Source organism: Contarinia nasturtii, unplaced genomic scaffold (assembly GCF_009176525.2).
Source record: "Contarinia nasturtii isolate CC-2019 unplaced genomic scaffold, AAFC_CNas_1.1 Cnas_scaffold_187, whole genome shotgun sequence".
Lineage (NCBI taxonomy): Eukaryota > Metazoa > Arthropoda > Insecta > Diptera > Cecidomyiidae > Contarinia > Contarinia nasturtii.
In genome coordinates, this window is record NW_022197544.1 from 5,403,912 (window position 1) to 5,422,414 (window position 18,503).

General features: G+C 34.3%; 1 protein-coding gene across 8 annotated transcripts in view; it reads left to right on the forward strand.

Annotated features, from left to right (window-relative positions):
• Window positions 1-229: 229 nt before the first annotated feature.
• The window catches only part of LOC116352135 (rap guanine nucleotide exchange factor 4), a 40,310-nt gene continuing 22,036 nt past the window's right edge, over window positions 230-18,503 (forward strand). For 2 of the 8 annotated variants that reach the window (XM_031784456.1, XM_031784463.1), the window contains exons 1-6: window positions 235-325; window positions 713-972; window positions 1,240-1,711; window positions 3,323-4,878; window positions 14,058-14,200; window positions 14,694-14,785. In XM_031784456.1, the coding sequence (XP_031640316.1) occupies window positions 4,844-4,878; window positions 14,058-14,200; window positions 14,694-14,785 (270 nt within the window). In that variant the 5' untranslated portion in view covers window positions 235-325; window positions 713-972; window positions 1,240-1,711; window positions 3,323-4,843. Of the gene's footprint in view, window positions 326-712; window positions 973-1,239; window positions 1,716-3,322; window positions 4,879-14,057; window positions 14,201-14,693; window positions 14,786-16,059; window positions 16,370-18,503 lie in introns of those variants that run through there. The other 6 variants (XM_031784465.1, XM_031784466.1, XM_031784458.1 and 3 more) reach the window with 5 other exon arrangements.

Genomic DNA, 18,503 nt, shown 5'->3' on the forward strand with positions numbered 1-18,503 from the left:
TCGTATGCAGGCAAAGCCAAAGCCAGAGAAAACTCACCGACTGTCGTCTATATATGCGGATGACGAATGCGACGACGACGATGACTACGACGGTGTCGGCGGCGGCGGCAATATGTGCCATACACCATGGCATGCCATACGTACATCTCCTCATTTTCCTCTGTTGAATGCTGAAATCTTCTAGCCACTAAATACTATATGAAATGTCCATTTAAAATTCAGTCCATTTCGAACATCTGAGGTGTTCACATTGTACACTAACATTTGCTGCGATCCGTTTTGTTCGTTGCCCGTTACTCTGTGTTTTGCGTTCACTGTGTGAATGGTAACATTCGTACTAGATTTTATTATTATTATTTTTATTTTTGTATTAAGTGCTCTTTCTCTCTCTCTCTCTCTATCTCTCCCTCTCCCTCTATTTCTCTCGATGTGTGTATGACACATAGAAATTTAATCAATTTGTTTGTTGTGTTAAGCATTTAATGATTACACTCACACTTTCTGTTTGGTGCATTTAATTAATTTGACATCAATTCTCTTGATTGTTGTAAATTATTCATTTTGAAATTGGTTTTCGTTTTGCGTTCGATATTTTAACGTTAATTCGTGAATATTTGGCATTGTTCTGTTTTCTATTTTCGATTTTAATTCAAATAATGAAATTGTTTATAAACTGACACTCGAACCATTCACATTTGTTTGCCTTGAAAAGCTGCACGGGGGAAGTTGAATGCTTCACACACACAACGTATCCTACATACAATAAAAACAAAAACAAACTCTCACACACGTTCACGAACCATTAATTCCATTGCATGGAAAAAGGAGGCAATTTATTGCTTTGTTATTTCGCGTTGACCACGAAATCCTTAGCAAAAACATCCGTTTCATTGACGATTTGCCCGTATTCAAATTGTGAATTAACAGTGAAAACGTTTAAATTGAGAAACAAACAAACATAATTTATTGAAGGTAACATCTGAGCAAGTTTTTTGCCTATATATTTTTCAAATGAAAATGTATATCCATGTTCTGTTTTGTTTTTATTCGAAAAAAAAAAATGAAGCGATAAAGTTGATTAAAAAGCAAATTCAACCTGGCTTACAACTTTATCCACACTTCATATTTCACTTTATTAATTGTATGCGTATGATGCGGTGTATTAGTGTTTTCTAAAAACGAAAAGAATTTCGGTGGGTTAATACATTTTTGTTGTTTTGGTTTTGGATTCATTTGCAGCCCAGCATTCAAGCACACCATATTCATTGAAAGCAGCATTCAAAAACGTGCGATCCAAAACAAAACACAAATCTGACGAAATCAACAAGCTACTTTATTAGTGTGAATAATCAAATGCATAAAATACGACATAAATAAATAATATTGAAAAATAACGTCGAAAGTTATAAAGCAGAAGAAGGCAGTAGCGCCAGCTCAGCTCATTCATCTGAACGCAGTTTTTTTTTATTATTGTTGTTGTTGTTTTGTCAAAGAGAAATAGGAAAGAAGCACGAACAGCAGATCAAGTGAAGAAAAGAATATAATAAAAAAATAACAAACAAACAACATTTGCGCGATATATAAAATATAAACGTATCAAAGGAGTTGAATAATCTTAATTCCGTGCACATTTGGTAAATGTGCGTGTATGTGTTAACGGTGTTTTAGCCAATACAGCGTTAAATTTACTGGAGACGATGCCGATAGTCAAGTAAGTGGGTGAACTTGTTTATATTCATCTTTACTTCTTATAAGTTTCGTTATTTCTTTACTGTGTGTTTTTTTTTTCTTCGCTTTACTCTGTCGTTCGGCACTTCAGACGATTTACTCATTGTTTACCTTGTCGTCATATATGAATTCGTTTCATTTGCGATATTATTTATTTACAATATCATTTGGTTACTTACATACTTGATGAAGCTAAAGTAAAACAGATTCGAACCGAATTAAACGAAACCAAAATAATAATCGTAATAATAATTATAATTATAACAATAATAATAACGACCACGATAAAAAATGAAATGATACTATTTTTTTGTGCTCTAGGGTTCTTGTGCTTTGCACACGTCAACCAAGTATTTAACAATATAACGCACAGTGGGTGAAAGAGTATTAAGTAGATTGATTAAAACACAGTTGTTTGTTCTCTCAAATAGTAATTAATTATGCGTTTTTCTACTTCTTGTTCTTCTTCTTCGGATTCATGTATGTGCGTTGTCTCGGTTCTTATGAGTTTAGTATTTGACGTTTACAAAATATTCGAGCTCTCGATCTTTAGTTGATTCCATAAATTGCATACACCAAGTTGTGTTGAGTCTTTTAAATAGAATATGCCATCGTCTGAATAAATAAAACTGCTCACTCGGTCTTTAATAAAAATTGTAGAAAATTGTTCAAACTTCTTTTTCAATCTGCAAAGCTTCATAATGAGATAGAGAAAGAGAAAGAGAAAGAGAGTAACACATGAAGAATCCACAAGAAGAAAAAAATATATTGAGAGATAGAGAGAGAGAGAAAAAAAAACTTCGCCTCTTACAGTATACGTGAATGCTGCAACTTTAATTTCATTAATAATAAAACTCGCGCACTGCATTGAAAAGGGGTTAGAATGAAGAGTTTTAAAAAAACATTGGCATTCACCGTGAGCATTTGCTTTGGTCTCGAACGCATGTAACAAAAGGAATTGTTGCAATTTTAATGAGAATTGAAAAACCCCGAGAGCAATAAATTATCATTTGTTCATTTCAGAGTTAGTCAAATGAAAATTCAAAACTTTTCAACGGGATCCGAAGTTGTTATTGCTGTTGTTGTATTTTTTTCTTTTATTTCGAATTTTCACAAAGAGCAACGTGTTGTTTATTATTTTTGTGACAAAACGGGGGACCACGAATTAGAATCCAACCCGAAAAAAAAAAACAATCAGCAGAAGAAGGAGCAGCCACAGCAACCTAACATTGGCTGGCTCGGAGTCTGAGAGAATGTGTATAGCATTTTCGAGTTGACCCAAAATGAAAACGATTCACTTTGTTGTCAGCTAATGATGTTGCTGATGATAAAATATGCTCATTTAATTAGTGTCTTCGTCTGTAAATACACAAGCATAGAGTGCACACACACAACCCATGTAGTTATAATATCTTTTCCGACTTTTATTTTTCGATGTTCTTTTTTTATCATCTGGTCTTTTTCTCCCGTCGTTTCAATTTGTTGTCATGTGACATTTGATTCTATGATAATTATATTTGAGAAAATCACTTAAGTTGCTACAAGAATTTCTTAATTACAATGTATCTCCTTTTTTTCATGCTCAAATATCTAGATCGGTGTAAAGACGCACGACATCAATACAGCACAAAACACAATAGCACACCATTTGTTACATGTTGTCATTCATCAAAAATTCCAAGTTCAACCGCACAGTAAAGCACATAAATCAAGACATCATCCCCATTGAATTTGATACAGCTACAGCATCGTTCTTAGCATACTATATGTGCCCGTTCTATTCCATTGCATCGATGTGCTCTGTGTAAAAACATGAAGGATAATCGGCTGAAAATTGCAATCAAAACCATTTGAACAGCAACAGTTTTCACAGACGAAAAACAACAACAAAAACGTTACAAAATAGAAAAAAAAAACCGAACAGAAGTGTTAACTGCGCGTATACACACTATTGAGTTTTGGAGCAGTTGTTAAATGGCATTGTTCTCGAGCGACGCGATAACAATCATCCATAAATTGTTGGCAAAAATTGCTAGAACTAAAAAAAAATATATATATCAGCCACTTAATCTGTTTCCGTCGGTCGATTTGATAAACGTAAAGTGAGAGTGAGAAAGAGAGTGTGAGAGGACCCCATGCACGTCAAACAAACACACTGTGTGAGACTTGGCAAACACCCCGACATCAATATATATACAAAACTATAATTAAAGAAATAAAATAAATGAAAGAAAGAAACTAGACCAATTTCGCTATTCGCTAAAACCCGACAAATAACTACTAATAAAGCAATAATATTTAATATAATGTGAATTGTTTGCACTTAAACACATCGCGCAGTGCATGAGATTTATGATTTTATATACAGATCGATTTGTGTACAATAAATTTTAGCCGCAAACCATTTAGATATTGGTTGAGTAAAATAATATTCCGATAATTAATATCGTTTCCCATTTACTGATATACATCATATATTCGTATATACATAGAAAAATACACACATGTGAGAGACATTGGAGACGCGCGCGCGCTACATCGTATCGATATTATGATCGGGTCTATCAAGGAATTGATATTGATATTAAAAATGAGTTTATATGAAGCAAAGGAGAACACATGCAACCAAAATTATTGACTGTATTGTGTAAATTAAAGTGAATTACATACGAGATTCTGAATCATTACGCAAATTTTTTTTTCATCGAAAGTCGAGTCAGCAATTCGTTTTGTTGATAAAAAAAACTTCACTGTTTAAATAAACGAAGTAATATTTTTTTTTTAAAGAAATTCTTTATCGTTGCAAACGTGTGATGAACAAAAGTCTTTCAATTGAAGATTTTTAATTTAAAAAAAAAAAACTAAATAAATAAACAAACATTGAAATAAAAGGAAATTTAGCAAACAGTTTGTTGCCAAGAGCAAAAACGAGTAAAATAAACGGAAAAGTTAAAGAAGCCATCGAAAAAAGTCAATCACACACACACACCGCACACAGGTACGTTGAGTGATTGAATGAGACAACGTATATGAAAAAGCTGCTGCTGCTGCTGCATCTCATTTCGAGCCCCAAAATATTTGAACCAGCACACAGGCGACATTACGATTATTTATCATGGCAATGGAATGGATCACAGCCATCGATAAAAGGTTATAGCTATATATTTTATTCATTACATTACATTTCATTAGATGTATCATTAAATTCAGCGTTAAGAATTCGGTTGCACATCAGCTTAAGCTTTAAATCAAAGCCAATGGCAAACACACACACACACAGGACGCAGCATACCCTTGTCGTTTCGATTTTATTTCGTACGTTATCATTCTTCCCTTCATGTGGATGTGTGTCTGTTTTGTTTTTTCACCCGTTATCCTTTTATACTTTTCTCTTTATTGTTTGTATTTTCTAAAGAAGTTGTTTGTTCAATAAAATTCAAACATTTATTGAGATTTCATTGGCATAACCGTATCTGGAATTTGGTTTAACATTAACACAAGACTTAAGTTGTCTGTTTTATGTGATGTGTCCGCTGTCGAACATTTATTTTTAGTTCAATTCAGTTATATTTTGAATGTTGTTTATGTAAAACAATACCAAAGATTGTACCTTTGTTTCATGTCACATTTAATGTCCGTGTTTCATTTTCTGCGCGCCGCCGTTCCCAAATCTAATACGTCATCTTTGCTCTCACAAGCAAATTATTTAATATCCAAATGGAAGTGTTTTTTTTTTCATTCGTTTCCAAACTTATCTATTTTTATGGACAGATTTAACCTTTTTGTCTCCAAGGTATTAGAAAGAGCTCGAACTGATGAATCTGTGTATTCATTTAAAACTCGTGAGATAAATTTTTGGAGAAACAAAAGAAATGCCGGGGAAGATATTTATACAATCGAATAATAAATTGAGTCATGTGCTGTTGTTGTTGTTGTGGTCACCATTTTTTCAAATATTTGCTGAACTTAATAGAACAAAGATCAAAAGCAACAACAAACGAGCGATTACGTCAATCGTCCTCGGCCGGTCGTGTTTTTTTTTTTTGCTTCTAAAGCCAATTTTGAAATTCCAAAAATATATTCGTATGCTTCAAAATGCTTCAGGTTAACAAGTTCATCGTGTAAAAAGAGCGAAAGAAAGGGAGTGAGAACAACAACAAAAATACGAGCGACAACGAAACACGGTAACATTTTTTTCCCCGAAAATATTGTCAAAAATTAATTTTTATCTTCGTTCGCGTCACTTCATCACCAACAGCAACACATTTAGCGCAAAGTAGAAATGCGAATCGCAAGAGAGAAAAAAAAAGATACACTGCCAGTAGCTTGTGGCTTTTGCATAGCGTACATATTCATTCAATTCAAAGAATAACATTAAGAGATATGTATAATATTTACGTCGTGTAAAGTGCACAAATATTCGATATCATCTAAAAGGTAGAAACTCTGCCCTGCTTCGCATTTTTCTTCTATCCATCTTTTGTTATTTTGAAAGCTGCTGTATTGAATATTGCCGTATTCCCTGCTATTGTTGTTGATGTTGATATTCTTCTCGTCTCATGCACACACACACACTCCATTCTCAACCAAAATAACCGAATATTCAATAGCTTGACTATATTCAAGACCTAACTGACAAAAGCTTCGTAATCATTTATACTCGAAGTTTTTTTTCTTCTTCATCCAGAGTAATTTACTTTTTTCTTCTTTCTGCATTCTTCCGTTCTTCGACTCTTCGATATCTGGTGCTCTATCAGTTTCCTTTTTATTTTTCCCATTGTCACTTTTCCATTTTTCCTGAAGACATCGATGTCGTGTACATGAAGCTTAGAGTGAAACGGGTAGCGAACGCATGCCACTTTATCTTTCGGTCGTTTGGTTTTGGTGGTGTACACACCAAATTTCTGCATACTTATAATGCCACAAAAAATAATCAGATTTTTGGTTGTCGAGAAAGTTTTCATTTTCAGCCCTTTCGGTGAAGTTTTTCACATGTTTTAGCCCACGGTGGCTTTTAAATTGATGCCTTAAATGCAATAAAAAATAAGAGAAATCACGACCAGAAAACGATGGAAAGAAAAGAAATACCAGTCTGATTACAAAAATACCAAATGCCATGCCTAATGAAGAGCAAATAGCATATAAATCATCGATGTAATTTGTATTCTTATTCGCAAATACAGAGAAACCAAGAGAGAAACACTTATAGCACATAAGCACATTGAAAGCACAATCAAAAAATAAAATACAAATCGATCGAAATAACTCGAACTATATATTTAGATATATACTACTCAAGATGAAATGATTCTGTTTTTCATTCTTTCGATCTTTTATTGGGAATACGCAGAAAAACCTGTTGAAATTTACGGCTTTGTTTGATGATGACAATGATATCAATGGTCAATGAAACCGAATCCGTATTGAGTCTTTCGCAAATATTTGAGAATGAAAAACCATATACACATACACTCACGTCGCATCGACCTTGGCGATATAGTATGGCAAAAAATCATTTTAATAGAGAGTGCTCAAAATCATTTTATTCCATTTCAGCATCTCTACAGTCGGCATCGTTTTTCTTCCATCTTTTTCCATTATGTTGGGTTCCGTTTTGGGGTGCTAAATCTACTTTTTCCCAATGGCTTTATCAATTTATCGAATCGTTTTGTCGAATCATAAAGAACAATGTCGTACCGACTTTTTAGCCCATTTGAGTATTATGTGTCGTCTTTATTGTGCTTAATACATTGGTATACGCTTAGTGAGCATTTGGATCCATTAGAGCATCAGCGACAAAACACTTGTCGTTTGTCTCGTCCACAATTCAGTTTATTAAAAATTAATTGTAGCTCACTGGCTCCGGTTGCAAGAATATAGATCAACTTTCTTAGTGCTGGCACTGTTTTTTTTCGTCTTCTGTGTTTGTTTGTACGCATGCTGGCTTGCACCCGCGCCCGCGACATACACACAGAATGAGTAATTTCTACATTCAATTTTAAGGCGAACTCCAAATGGTGCCAACGACGCCAATAAAATGTCCATTGTAATTGCAAGACTCTATCTCTCAAACCATCAATCTCTAAATAAATACGACACGCACACATTTTGATTGATATGTCTAAATGTCGCTTTGACAATAAATAAAACGAAGACACACTGACTGTTCAAATAGAATGTTCATTCTATATTAGATTCTCGGCGGTAATTTTTTTTTGTTATTTCGTTCTCTTTCGCTTGGGTTATTTCAAGCCAGCCATATTAGGCTTGACGAAAAATGACAAAGTGAACACACAACAAACACACCAACACACATTTTGTTTATTATGAAGAGAGTATGAACTCGCACTTTCATGCAAGTGCCACCTCCACATTCTAACACTTATGATTGTGACGCTTCACAAATAATGTGGCTTTGTATCATTGTTAAACATTTTCCATCTCTTTGTCAGGTGGTTGTTTTCATTAAAAATTTGGATTGGAAACGCGGTTCATTTGTCATTTGCGAAAAAGCGCACCAAAACCAAAATATAATTAATTGACACTGAAACACAAAGAGCGTGTTTTGTTCGTTATGCTATATTGTTGTGCCGGTGTGTTGGCTGCTGTGGCATGCATATATTTGTGAGATTTTTTTTTGTTCTTTTTTACTCGGAAGGAATGATGATAACGATGCGAAAGAGAATGTAAAACGTAGCGTTCAAGGTACGCAGGATATTTGGTATTTTACACAAATGATATGAACGTAGCTGAATTTAATCCCGGGAAACTGAAACAATGACAAATTTTATCAATTTGCCCATGTGAATCCTTAGATTAGCAACATACCGTGTCACACTCAATGTCTATCCCGATAATTGTTGGTGTTTTGGTCTATTGTTATTGTCGCATGTCGTTGCAATTTGTTGGTTTTCGGAAATGTGTGGCTTTTCCTTCCGCTGTTTTACCTTTTGACTTTGGATCCATTTTAAAATTGTTGATTTGGTGGAGATTTTTTCGTCCTACTTTTAACCATGATTTTAACCCTTAAAATTTATAATCTGTGCATTTTTGCATCGTGGAAGTGGAACAAAGAATTTTGAAACATTTTTTATATAATTAATGGTAACTTTACACAATCCACACTTAAAACACTGCACTTCAGCATTTATTTTAGCCCAAGCCCAACATCTAGACATTTTATGAATCTTTGTTGCACAGCACCAATTCAATATCATATTGCATTTGAATGTAGACTGCTTTGGCACATAAACTCTGGTATATATATTCGCAAGCATATATATCCGATATTCATGAGCATTGGTCATGCCAATGCCATTCTAATGTGCTACAATGTAAACGATGGCAAGTAAAAGTTTTCGGCTCATGTTTAAGCAAATTTCAAAACTTAAATTTTAAGCGTAAGAACAAAGGCGTTAAAAGCAAATGCAAAATTTATACCATATTGAAAGCATCAAACTTAATTGCCATACCACCGAATGAAATAACTCGGTTCCATCAAACATATAAATACGTTTGGCACATTTCGAAAATAAGATTGGAAAATTCTGTGGAAAAGAATTCGCGAAATTTATTTTATGATCGACATTGCTGCATTGTATAATTGACATATAAAATAAACGCTTTACATGTGAATTTTCATGTCGACATGGACTACTTTTTATATCAATGTAATATAAATGTAAACATAACTCTCTCACATTCCATCCATGTTCGTTTTTGTTGTTATCGTCGAATGAAAATAAAAAACACGAGGAATTAATATTCAAATTTATATCGAATTCCAGCAAAAACGCAATCCATTCATCGAATACGCTACTATGAAAATAAAAACTAAAAAGTCAATAAGTTCACAGTTCAAATATTAATTTATGTTTTTCGCCATGATATGAGCGGTAGATTGGAATGAAAATTTATTATTGGATTTTTTCCCCTACATTGACAAGAAACGAGGCTGAATGAAATATTTCCAGACTTCCATCACTGAAGAACAATTGATGTTGAAACTTTATTCTAAATTCCATTTTGGTTGCATGATAAAGTTGAGGCTGATTCTACTAACCTGTTTTTCTCCTAGAATGCTTCAGTTGTCACGTATATGCCTTCGTGCTAACTTATATTCAGTGAGAAACAACGATGCAAGAAAACTGACATATTACATACATAAAAGTGCAGAAGAAAAAACCCAATGGTATAAACTACTTATAAGTAGTTTTGTGATTCTTGAGGCTATGTCATTCGATGCATTTTTTGCTTTCTATTTTAAAACGGAAATAAGAAAGTCCAAGAGATTTCAACATAAAAGAAAATGCGCATATTTTCACACTCGAAAAAAAAGCATGTTAAATATCAACGTCGTAATTCATTTCGAATGGGTAACAAAATGTCAAGAAAAAGGCCTTGGGTGATGTTTTAATTTTGGTAAATTGATTGTCATAATAGCAAAACGATTGTCTTTTTGTTTCATTCAAATGGCATAAGAAACAAATTTGTTGATTTATTGGAAGTGAATCGTCATAACCATAATGAATACATAACCATAATAAAGATTAATGAATTGCAATTTAACTTGAGTGCCAATCAGTTGGCATCCATTTTCATTGGATTTTTGACAGTTCACAAAACTATTGATCGCACCTTGTTAGGCGTACTCTTAAATAGACGTAACGTTCATTCGAATCATTATGGTTTTCTCCATCAACCAATTAAATAGACTTTAAAACAATATCTTCATAGTTTTTGTCGAGGTCGTTATGCATTATAAAAAATACCGTGTAAGCATATGAAATGCCCTTCTAAGGGTTAATTAGCTTAGCTGGAGTGCTTGATACAAAATTCAATTCTAAATTTGGTTGGCTTGAATGCGGTAGGCGTTGAACATCCGTTTTCCATTAGTTTGTTGTTGAATTAACGTCACACGCTCTGAATAGCTAATCAGTTTTTGGGTATAGCAGATGGAATGCGTCTGAATTGGATTTTGCGATTTGTGCACACATTAAAACAACAAAATTATAAATCAAATGTCTATATATGCATATTTTATGGTAGCTGTCACAAATCAATTTCGGTTTGATGCTCACCTGCGACGCTTCTAATCAAGCCGATTCACTGTGTATGATGTATGAATGTGTGTGTGTGTGCCTGCCATGAAGATGGAAATCACATAAACAATATCAGTGTCTACCTTTGTTTCCATCGACGAATTCCTTGAGTTGACACAATTTCTCGAGTATGTAATACAGTGTAAGTCTTCAATTAACTTTTCATACTCACTGTTAAATATGGTAATTCATGGTAGCACACAGCCAAACTTCTTGGCTTAGAAAATCCAATTAGTTCCGAAGCGTACTAAATGAACTCATCACATTGTAAATCACCGCATCGCATTATTAAAAAGGCAAATCTCGGTTCGTTTGACTGAAATGAACCTCAAACTTCCTTTCGTGTGCAAAAAACATTTAGACAGAATCCGAAATAAACTCACACGCCGAACCAAAAAAAGGGCACACCGAAAAATACACGATAAAGTTAAGAATTTCACGAACAAACGAACGCCAACGAGCGGATCAATTCATATTTGAAATTATAATTGAAAATTTTAATGGAATTTCTAGAGAGAACTGGTGTGGTGGCCTAACGAATGAATCGCATAAAAATTATTTTACACAAGCTTTGTCAAATGGAAATGACACTTTTGTATTCCAAAGTTGCAAATAACAAAGGCGAGTTGCGGATGGGAAAAGAGAAAAATAGCGAAAAAAAAAATGTGCACACATTTTTTTAAAAGGATCAAAAGAGCTCTGTATTTTTCGCATTAAATGGAACATAAATAGAATTATGCTACGTTTTTCTTTACTTATTCCTTTTCATATCAATCCCGCCGCTAGATTTTCCACTGGCGTTTCATTAAATGTTCCATTCTCTCACTCTGTGTATGCGAGTTTGCGAACGGAAGTTTCTTTGTCATTATCAAAATTTACAATTCAAATGGTGTTCGTTCTTTGTCGATGTAAAACAGACGTTTATCAATAATTGCAGTGTTATTTTAACAGCTAGTTGTACAACGGGTGTGCGCTATCATAAATCATTTCGTACGACATTCGCATTATGTGTCACACAGAAAATGAGATTGAGCAAGAGAGTACGAGCGGCACGTGCAACCACCAGTAGATTTATCAACGGTGCCTAAGCTTTTCAATTTGCTAATTTTTCACTTGAGAGTTGTGTGTATATGTAATTTGTTGTGTACCGTTGTCGAGTAAGTAAATCGCTTCCGTTTCTCATGATTGGATCGTTTTTATTCTAAATCGCTAAATCGTTTTAATTTTTTTCTCTCTTTTTTTTGAATAAAAGAAAGAAGAGAAAGATGAAATTGTGTGGGGATCGGTGCGCACACCTGTTTCACATCCTTAGTAATTGTGCACATAAGCTTTCATTTAAATTCGCTGTGTTGAATGCATTCATAGTCTCTTTCAGATCTCTGTTCGCGATATTCAAATCCATTAATTATGATGTTCAAAACCATTCGATAATCCCATCGAAAATTTATGCATGCAAAATTAACGACGTACAATCAAGAGAAAAACAAACCAGATATTATCGAATGGAAATAGTTTTTATTGAGCGTGTATATGAGAGTAAGTCATTGGTTTTGATGTTGTTGGCCGGCGTTGATTTTCATTTGCGTCGTATATACTTTCATCATCGTAAAAGTGTACTCTTCTTGCAGCACAATATTTCTTTTTTTATTCCCATCCATTTTTGATTGTATTTTATGGTCTTGAACTGAACTATTCAAACATAAAATTGATTATCATTCAGTGAACTGCATGATCTCCAGCAGCTTATCTGCATCCCAGTACATTGTTGATTGCAAAGGAATGGCTGTATTGATTTGCTCTTTTTGTTGTACATGCGTCCAAAAGGCTGCACACTAATAAACTAATGCCTGGTCGCTCTCTTAAAATCGATACGGAATCGAGAAGAGAAAGAGAGAGAGAGAGGGACCAAAGCGCAAAGAAAAATGACGTATAAAATCCTGATTCATTGCCGCTGACAAATGAGAATGGAAGAGAATAAGAATGCGAATGACAAAACCAACAATAGTGGATCTGACTGCGGCAAATGGCACTCACAGAAAAATTTGCGGATATTTTGAACCCAGAAATAGGTACAAAGCCCAGCGGAATGATTTTTGGGTATAACTTAACCGAAAAATCGGTTGAGACTTAAAGTTTGAGAATTTTGATGAGACTTGAACATAGAACTGTCATTTTAAAATTCTGAAAGTACGTGAACACGGTAGAACGTACGATCACACGACTATGTGCATCGCACACAATGCTTATATTTTCAATGTGCACGCACATTTACATAGAAGTTTAACATTTCAAATATTGGTTCTGAATTTTAAAAACTCAATTTTTCGGCAATTGTCAAACTTCTATGTAAATGTGCGTGCACATTGAAAATATGAACATTGTGTGCGATGTCGTGTTCACGTACTTTCAGAGTTTTAAAATGACAGCTCTGTGTTCAAGTCTCATCAAAATTCTCAAACTTTAAGTCTCAACCGATTTTTCGGTTAAGTTATACCCAAAAATCATTCCGCTGGCTTTGTACCGATTTCTGGGTTCAAAATATCCGCAAATTTTTCTGTGAGCAATAAGAATTTATACCAGAGTGGCGCATGTAAGAATTGAAAATTCTTTTTGTTCATCTTATTTCCGTCCTTTTTTCCATTGCGTCACATTTATATATAATTTTTTGTTTATCAGCAGTAAGAAGACGTTCTTTCTGTATTCCATTTTCTTTTCGCGCGTATTCCCTTGATATGGCTCAGCATTTTGTCGATATGCCATTTCTCTCTCTCATTTTCTCTCTCACTCCACTACTACTTATTTTCTATTGACACAATTAGGAAATGCTTGAAAATTATGTCGACAATATCCGCGTGGTGTTGTTGTCCTCATCGTCTGAATGTGATATATGAATGTGTACGTGTATGTGTCTAGAAAAGGCAATGCTGATTGCAAAAGAGAAACCTCAATATGTGTTGTATCGCGTGAATATTATGTGGTTGATATGAATAGCTTTGCAAAAGCAGACTCACAAACACACACCATCACCATACGAACGAATTAAATAAAGCACGTTGAGGTGCAAGTCATACAATTTCTTTTATAAGACATTAACAAGAATATCCTCCCACAAGATTATGGATGTATTGTAAACTTACCTAATGTTCTCTTTTTTTTTTGTTTTCATTCTTCGTTACGCTTCGATTTTTTATTTCGGTTACAATAATGCATCGTCTTGACTGCACACAGACCGTGTGATCGAAATTTACGTGATGCCGAACTCATATCCTGTCGTTTACGACGTGTTGAACCACTATGCCGTTTGCCTGGCTCAGCGCTACAGCAATTGGCCATGTGTGGCTTCTACGAAGATTTAGAGAAAGGAATCACCTGTGAGTATTGTTATTTATAGATTTCTTTAACCTTCTTCTATTTGTTTGGCGGTTTTCTTTATTTCATTTTTGCACTCTCATTTTCTTTCCATCTTACATGATTTATCGATGCTATCAAGCATCACAATGTAATAACTATTTCTTTATCGGGGTATATTTGACCATCAATTTGGACGTAAAGCCATCATAATACCATAATACCGTCATTTGGATTAACTTTTATTTTCATTTTTATTTGTACTCTCTCCTGCTGGTTTTTTTTTCTCTCTCGCCGCTTTTGTGAATCGCATGTTAATTACCACCATCATAGATTAATGAGATAAAGAAACAAATGACCGTAATACGAGGCGCTAAAGTTAAACTTCAGCTCTCTCGTTTGCGACTCTCGTCTCGTATAAATTACATTGATAATTACATGATGAAAATGCACAGAATCCGTTCGTTACCGTTTATTTTATTTTTATTTATTTTTTCATGTTCATTTCCATTGCAGTATTTCGAGCCGGCGAACAAGGTCGTTTTTGGTATGCGGTACTCGGTGGATCGTTGGAAGTTCGTTATCATGCACCTGACACAGAAAATAAGGTATGAAATATATTTTCACATTGTAATAGAGGATGTGTTGGTGTTGTTGGCACACCTCTGGTACTGCTGTCCAAATCTTCTTGTGAATAGATATAGAATATAGATAAAGTGTAAAAGCTTTTTGTATAATAATAATAATACGAAGAATGAACGACTATCTTACATCGTCTTAATCAGCTTACACACAGATATCGTGCACATTAACTGATGCTACTGTTTCTATCGTTTAGCTATCTTCATAACCATTTGCATGCCGTCCGTTTCGTCCACAATATAACATCTTAATGGTGCATTTGCTCTGTCTGCCGTCGAAAAAGTTGCTCGCCCGACCATTTGTATTTCTTATATTAAGAAAAAGAAGAAGAAAAAAACATCTTTTCACACAGAGGAAATTACGTGATAATTTGTCGTACGGTAAAAATGCACGCATCAATACCGTTAAACAGTTAAACCACAACACGCAGCACAAAATACAAAACAAAAACACAAAACTCGCTTCTTGGGTCTGGTCGGTTTCGACTCTTCACATCAGCTATGTCAAAGCGTATTAAATGTGTCTTTCTAGTCAAGGAAATGAAATTATGTGCGGTATTTGGTGGGAAATTGGTGTCGTTTCCGTTGAATGGTTGGTGTATAAGTTTTAATTGATTTGTTTACATTGATTTGATTAACATGTTTTTGCGTGTGTTTCGCTCTTCGTTACCCTCCCCCGGCCGAATTCCACTCAATATATCCAACACGTACGGATGTTGCTTTCAGTTTTGCCACACTCAAGAATTCCCTTTCGTGTGTCCAACAGTCCATTGGACGGCTGTAAGAAATGGCGGTAATTTGGTTTTTGCACATTTTTTTCGGCCTCAAATCCAATTTATATGATATAAATATAACAGCCGAAAATTAAGTATTTTATTGTGCGTGCTAAATCAGAGCGTTGGCCAAGATATGCATTGTGATAAGTATGTTCGTTTCAGTCACACAATAACCTTTAATGCGCGTTTCTAGTAGCTTTAGCTAACTAATGCTAAACAAGTTTATCTAAACACACAAGCAATGTGTACTCCATGCAATGCTTCCGCTTTTCGTATCTTTCGTTTATTTTGCATTTGCCGTATTAAATGCGAGCGTACAGAGTGTGTAGCGCGCGCGCGAGAGAGAGAAAGAGACGCGTTGAAGAGTGGGAATACAGAGAGAACGATTGAGTGGAATGAGAAGTGTTGAGATATACACAAACATTCATGCTATTCCAAAAGGTAGCAAGTAGCAGCAGTTTATCAAAGCCAGTCATATTTCATTAATTAAACGAACCGGCAGTAAAACGCATTAAATGAAAATTGGCCAATCATTTCGCGCGTAAATCTGCTCTATACGCGTTCACTTTTTGCATTTTATTGTTCACGATTAAAAACAGTGAACACACCGAGTCAGCGATACAAAAGCGACGAGAAAAAAAAACAAATCAAAATAACACACGAAAAAAAAAAGACAGAAGAATAAGCAATCCCGAGATTCTGCCAAGTGTGCTCTTGGTGTGAATCCACGCATACGATTAAATATTTTGTCGTAAATGAATCAGTGTGTGCTTGTGTAAGAGTGCCATTTATTTTATTTTTTTGCTTTTCACAAAACAGATTTATGGTGTAAATATATCGTTTAGTCGTAAAAATTTGTGCTGTGTGCTTTATTTTTGATGTGCTACTGAAAATATAATAATAACAGGCGACTTTTAGTCACCGTTTCAGGACAACAGATTGAAAATGCAAAGCAACCAAATAAAAAGAATTGAGTAACGAACAAAAGGACGGTGGCAAATAAATAACAAGTGAAATTAGACTGTTCGAGATGACAAAAGATGTGATAAATTGTTGCGCTTTCTTCACATAAATGGTGAAATGTAAAACAAGCAAGGCCTCATTCAATGGCCAAAATGGTCCATTTAAAAAATACATAAGATTTCCAATGTATGTGAATAGTTGAAAGTTTCATATTTGCTCGAAAGGCATTGGCAAGCAAAAAGAGAAAAATTCTCAATACAATGAAATGAAACGACGAATTATATGTGGTCAGTCTACGAATGAAGTTTTTCGATCGTAAACCAAGTTGATGCAAATTTAAACGTGCCACATAACAAATGGAATGGATTATAGGAAGTGAACACACACAATTCTTCTTTAGATTGGATTTTTGCTGATTGTAGACTTTTATTTACTGTTTTATAGTAACGAAGCGGTTGCAAGCATGACTTATTTGAAAGCAACTGCCAATAAAATGGCAAAAGATTTAGAGTTAGAGTAAGAGAAACAGGGAATATGGCAAAACAAAAACCATTGACGAATAACAATAATACACACACAAAGATTGGCCGAATGAAAGTGAAACAGTAAACTCACGTTCCACGTTTTGTGCACACCATTTTTCGTCAGATAAATTGTTGAGCGTAGCTGTCGTACATTTCAAGCGTTACGTCTGACAAACAAATTTTCATTCAGTTTTTTTTTTTAAGAAAAAAAAAAATAATGAGTTTTCTTCACGCTTAAGCATCTAAAAGAAAACAACAACTCAAAAAAAAACACCTTTGATTGTGTTGGCTGTTTATCTTTTCAGTGTAAGTGTCTTTCACTTTCGCGCATATCAAGCAACAAATTTGGCTTTTACTCTTCTCGTGCATATAGCATATTTCTCAATTGTTGCAAACAAACAAAAATTCCAGTTTTATTCGAACTTCATCGTCAACAAATAGAGCAAAAAGCAAAAAATCCAAATTGGTGTTCGGTGTGCTGTGTCGATTTACGTAAGAAGAAAAAAAGAAATCCATTTATGTGTAACGCCAGAAAAAAGGCCATAATTTTTTTTCGTCTCTTACATATTGGACATTTCCTAAGATGTTTTGCCACAGAAAAACACTTTCAAGTTTCTTTTATACTTTGTTGCCAATAGCATCTCGTTTACTATAAAGTAATCAAAATTACAGTGCTCATATTGGCTTCGAAGTAAGAGAAGAAGAAAAAAAAGCGGCGAAAAATCGTCAAGAAATAAAAAGTAAAAGAAAAAAGGAGAGAGAAAAAAAACCTTGAAAACAATTTGCCAACTACATTCGGTTGGCTGTTAGAACGTGCGGTAGATAATTAGGAGCAATTATGTACCAAATGAAGTTAGACTGGAAGCGAATGATGAAATCTGATGGAATTATCGATGATAATAATGAAAATCGTATTACTATTTCGTAATATGTGGCGATTATGGCAATAAACCGTATAACGAATCTTCAAGTCGAGGCTAAATTTTGTTGTTTTTATGTTGCAATTCACGTAATTCCATTTTAAATATTTCATGATCAATTTTTTTCTGCGGCATTTTGTTTGTATGTTATTGGTGCATTGCACAAAAAAAAAACCATAATGCTCGACTGAACAATTCGAATCGTACAATAAATGGAAAAATAAAAATAAAGAGCGCACACATAACACTCACAAAGCAATTACAACCATTCAAATTTGCATTTGCGAAGGTTTTCCGCTTGCTTTTCAATGAACTTCATTCAATCGCTTCAATGTTTCAGCTGACGCACTTTTTTCATTTATATATATTTGTGTTATATTAATCAAATTGAAGATTCGTAGAACTTTTCAATAAAATTCAATTAAATACTGCTCATACTCTATCGTACATTGTTAATGACTTTGAACAAAAGCGGAAAAACAAAAGCAAACAACAAAAATAA